This window comes from Leucopleurus acutus (genome assembly GCF_964270905.1).
Source record: "Leucopleurus acutus genome assembly, chromosome: 3".
NCBI classification, from domain to species: Eukaryota; Metazoa; Chordata; class Mammalia; order Artiodactyla; family Delphinidae; genus Leucopleurus; species Leucopleurus acutus.
In genome coordinates, this window is record NC_139145.1 from 5,931,311 (window position 1) to 5,935,311 (window position 4,001).

The 4,001-nt window shown below is 52.1% G+C and overlaps 1 protein-coding gene across 1 annotated transcript; it reads right to left on the minus strand.

The window, feature by feature from the left end:
* Positions 1-309: 309 nt before the first annotated feature.
* CD209 (CD209 molecule) lies at positions 310-3,296 on the minus strand. Its single transcript, XM_082835095.1, has 8 exons — positions 3,233-3,296; positions 3,010-3,084; positions 2,810-2,896; positions 2,361-2,510; positions 2,069-2,146; positions 1,674-1,825; positions 1,072-1,184; positions 310-662 (listed from the first exon to the last, which is right to left on the minus strand). Exons 1-8 carry the CDS (start codon positions 3,270-3,272, stop codon positions 521-523), a joined length of 837 nt encoding a protein of 278 aa, XP_082691221.1. The 5' UTR covers positions 3,273-3,296; the 3' UTR covers positions 310-520.
* Between the last annotated feature and the right edge of the window lie 705 nt (positions 3,297-4,001).

Genomic DNA, 4,001 nt, shown 5'->3' on the forward strand with positions numbered 1-4,001 from the left:
TATACATACATATATGTATATATGTACTTTCCCAACCAAAATTACAAACTGATTCAAAACTGTATCTGGGAAATAAAATACACAGTAGTAGAGAAAAATATATTGAAAAAAGACAATGTCCTAAGGTACATCAAACAGATTATCAAACTATAGTAACTGAAAAAAAAAAAACCTGTAGTAACTGAAACAGTGGCAAGGAACAAAAATAAGTTCAATGGGACACATGATGCAATGTATGACTTTATTAAGGGGATGTCATGGGGGAGCTGAGGCGGGGCTGAGACCATCAACAGATGAAAAAAGATGGTCTATAGCCTATGGTGGGATGGGTCCTAGAGTCTAAGGCAGTCTCAGAATCTGCCTCAGGATCTCGAAGACCTCCGTACAGGAGGGAGATGGGAATTCACCAAAGGGAAAAACAGAAACGGGTGGGGCCTGAGAGAAACCAGCAGACCGCATGTCTCAGTTGCCTGATCTCTGCAAACTGGGACAGGGTGGGGTGGGGGGGAGGCAGTGACCCTCAGAGGGCTGGGCAGGGAGACGAGGGCTTCTCACAGATCCAGGAGTTTTCTGTGCTACATTTGCCATCATTCCAGCCATCGTTGTACAATTCCACACAGTCCTCATTTTCGTGGTTGTTGGGTTCCCCTTTTTTCCAGAAGCTGTGAACCCCATGAGAGCTCTGAGCCCCCTACTCCTCCCAGAGCCCACCCCCAGGCCCCCCCTTTGGAGGAGCTGGTCCCTGGGCTTTGGCAGCAAATTGCCAAGAACCAGCCAGAGGGTGGTGAGGAGTTTGGAGGCAGGGTTTTGGAAATGTGGGTTAGGGTTAGAATCCACCTCCATTAGCATCAGCTCTGGTAAAGTTAAAATGCAGATTCTTGGGCCATTACCCAGACTTACAGAATCTGAGGCCCCCACCACTACCACTCCCACCCCCAGAATGAAGGCAGGACTCTGCATCTTCACCAAGCTCCTCAGGTGATACTTTCCAGTCCCAGAGTCTGAGCAACCCTGCTTTGAAGGAGGGGCGTCCCTGCCCACACCCTCGGGCCATTGTCACTGGGAGGTCACCTGAGTTGGAGGGGGCTGTTGTCCACCCATTTCCAGGAACCCTCATTGTGGTGGTCACTGAGGCCAATCCAGGTGGGTTTATTATATCTGACATACCAAATCTTCAGGAATTTCTGGGGGTGGGGGTGGGGAGAGGGGTATTAGGAGGAAGATCCCTGAATGCCACGCATCCCATGTCTGCCCACGTTCCCATGGTCCCCTGCCTCCCGTGGAAGTTCCTTTCACAGTCTAGCCTATAGCCCCTACTCCAGTTGTATGTGTTCACGTGTGCGTGGAGGCTGTGGATGTGTGTTAATATACATACATGTGTGGATATGTGTTAACTTGTGTCTCAGTTGACATACATTATGTGTGGTCTCGAGGGTACTCTAAATTCCTTTTCTGTCCAGACATGGGCTCCTCTCAAACATGTTCTTCTCTCACTTGACCTTCCCGAGTCCATTATGCTTCCTCCTCCAGGAAGTCTTCCCTGACTGCCTCTCACCTCTCACCCCCATCTGCTCCCTGGACCCCCATCTCTCAGAGGGCAGAGGAGTGCAGCAGAAAGCTCTTTGTTGACCAGTCATATGGCCCAGCCCCAAGGGGAACCTTGCCCGGCCCACCTGCTCCTCAAGACTTTTGATGATCACCAGCTGGGCCCCAATGTCCTTACAGGAGGAGACAGCAGATTTCCAGTCACTCTGGGTCCAGGAGAATAAGTAGCAGCTCCCCTGGAAGAATTCCCAATTCCAAGGACAGGGACGGCACAGGCCAGCTGGGAAGGAGGAATGGGGTTGGGACAGAGAGGTCACTTGGCTCCTAGGCCCCAGACACCTGCCTCAGACCTTGGGAACCTAGGGCCAGCCCCTGTGTTCAGCTGTCAGCTCAGTCCCCAAGAAATCCATGAGAAAGAACCCAGCTCTGCCCTGCCCTCCTCAGTGTGGCAGCCACAGAAGGTGGGTCCCAGCCCCACCCACAATCCTGTGATTTCCTCTTGACTTTGACATGGGACCCTTACCCAGGGTGGCATTCATCCAGGTCAGGTGCTGCAGGATCTCCTCCAGGTTTGATTGCATCTGGCCCTGTGCAACATCAACTGGAGGGAGAGGACCTCAATTATTAAGCACCTACTGTGTGCTTGGTGCAGAGAGGGCCCCATGAGAACATTATGTATGGATCTCACAGGAACCTGAAGAGCCCATGACACAAAGAAACTGAGGCTTAGAGAGTGACTTGCCCAGCTTCACCAGCCCCCAGGACCTCTTGCAGGGCTCCAATCCACTCCCCCACTCCTGCCCTCTCTCCTTCACCCCTGGTGGTGATGGATGTTCCAAGGTCATGCTCCCTCAGAGCCCCATCCCCTCTCTGACTCCGGAACCCGGCGTCCAGCCCCTCATCCAGGCTGTTGTTCTCCACGTGGTGGTCCCCCAAATCTCTCTGCAGGAACTGGATCCTGGAAACTACAACAGAGCAGAGAATTCTCCCTTTATGAGCTCCAACTCTATCCCTGACCCGGTGCCAAGTCCGGTTTCAAGGTCTCAGGGAAACTAAGCTCCCCATAGAGGAGGATGTACTGCATTTCACGTGAGGAAACAGGATCAGAGAGGGGGAGTAACTGGCCCATGGTCACACAGAAGGTGACACGGAGCCCAAACACCCCAGCCCTAGTAGGTCTGGGGAATGTGGAAAAGGGCAAAGACCATCCCAGAGAGAAAACCCAAAGGGACCCAGGACTCCAAACCCCCAGATGCTGACTCACCTTGAACCAGGGTGGTCAGCTGGAGCATGAAGAAAGCCAGTGAGATGAAGAGCAGCAGGGGAAGCAGAGGGTTCTGGGTCAGACACCCTGCAGGACCAGCAGATGGGCAGAGCTTGGGGCTCAGGGGCAGACCCTGTCCCACGCCACCCCCAACCACCCCCTTCCCCAGTCGCCTGCTCCTGAACCAGCCGCTCTGGTACCTGGTGAACTCCTCAAACTGCGTAGGAGTCCAGGGTGTCTCTCAGCCAATGTCTGGCCCCCAAATGTCTCCTCCTCTGAATAGGACAGAGCACATGCAATTGAACTTGGAAGCCTGCTGAGCCCTCTCTCAGAACTGCAAGCTGAAGGCCAGGCCCCAGCACCTTCAGAACACTGGGGCCCTGTCATCCCCACCATCACCCCAGACTGGGGGTCCAGCCTCACCGGAGCCACCCGGTTCCTTGGGGTTACACATCTCTGCCATCCTCCTTTCCTCTCTGTCCCTCTTTCTAACTCCTCTCTGAACTATGGTTTTTATAACCCCACGTATTTCCCTCTGTAGCCCTTCCTCAGATCTGTTCTTTCTCAACTCAGGAAGAATGAGGAACAGGATGCGGATAACACTTCCCCTCAGAAAAATCCGGGGAGGGATAAAGCGCCTGACACAACTGAGAGGTCAGTTAGGATCGGGTAGAAGCTGTGCAGTCAATTTTGGTGCCAGAAGGCACTGTTCCAACCCCTATCCAGTCCTGGGACCTTCAGCCTCACATTCTCAGAGCCTCAGTTTCCTCAACTGTGAAATGGGACAATTACCCTGCCTCACACTGTAATTGTAAGGTTTAATACAGCGCACTAGTAATGGTTATAAATTGCCTATTCTAATGATGAATACTCAGAAATAACAGCACTTAAGCATGTGCCCACTGTTCCCCTTGGTGTGTGTTCTCCCTCACTGTAGCAAGTAATAAGCCCGGATTTGTTAACCACAGGTGTGTTCCTAGTGGTCTAACAGTTCTCATAACAGCCCTATGAGATAGGTAGTTATTATCCTGCTTTACTGATGAGGAAACTGAGAAACAGAGAGGGCAAGCAGTTGCCTGAGGTCACATAGCTCAAAAGCAGTGGGGCTGGGAGTTGACCCATGAGTCCCTGCTTAACCACTACACAAAGCAGTTACTTTTTTCTCCTTTGTAGTTACTAAGTATTTTGTAGA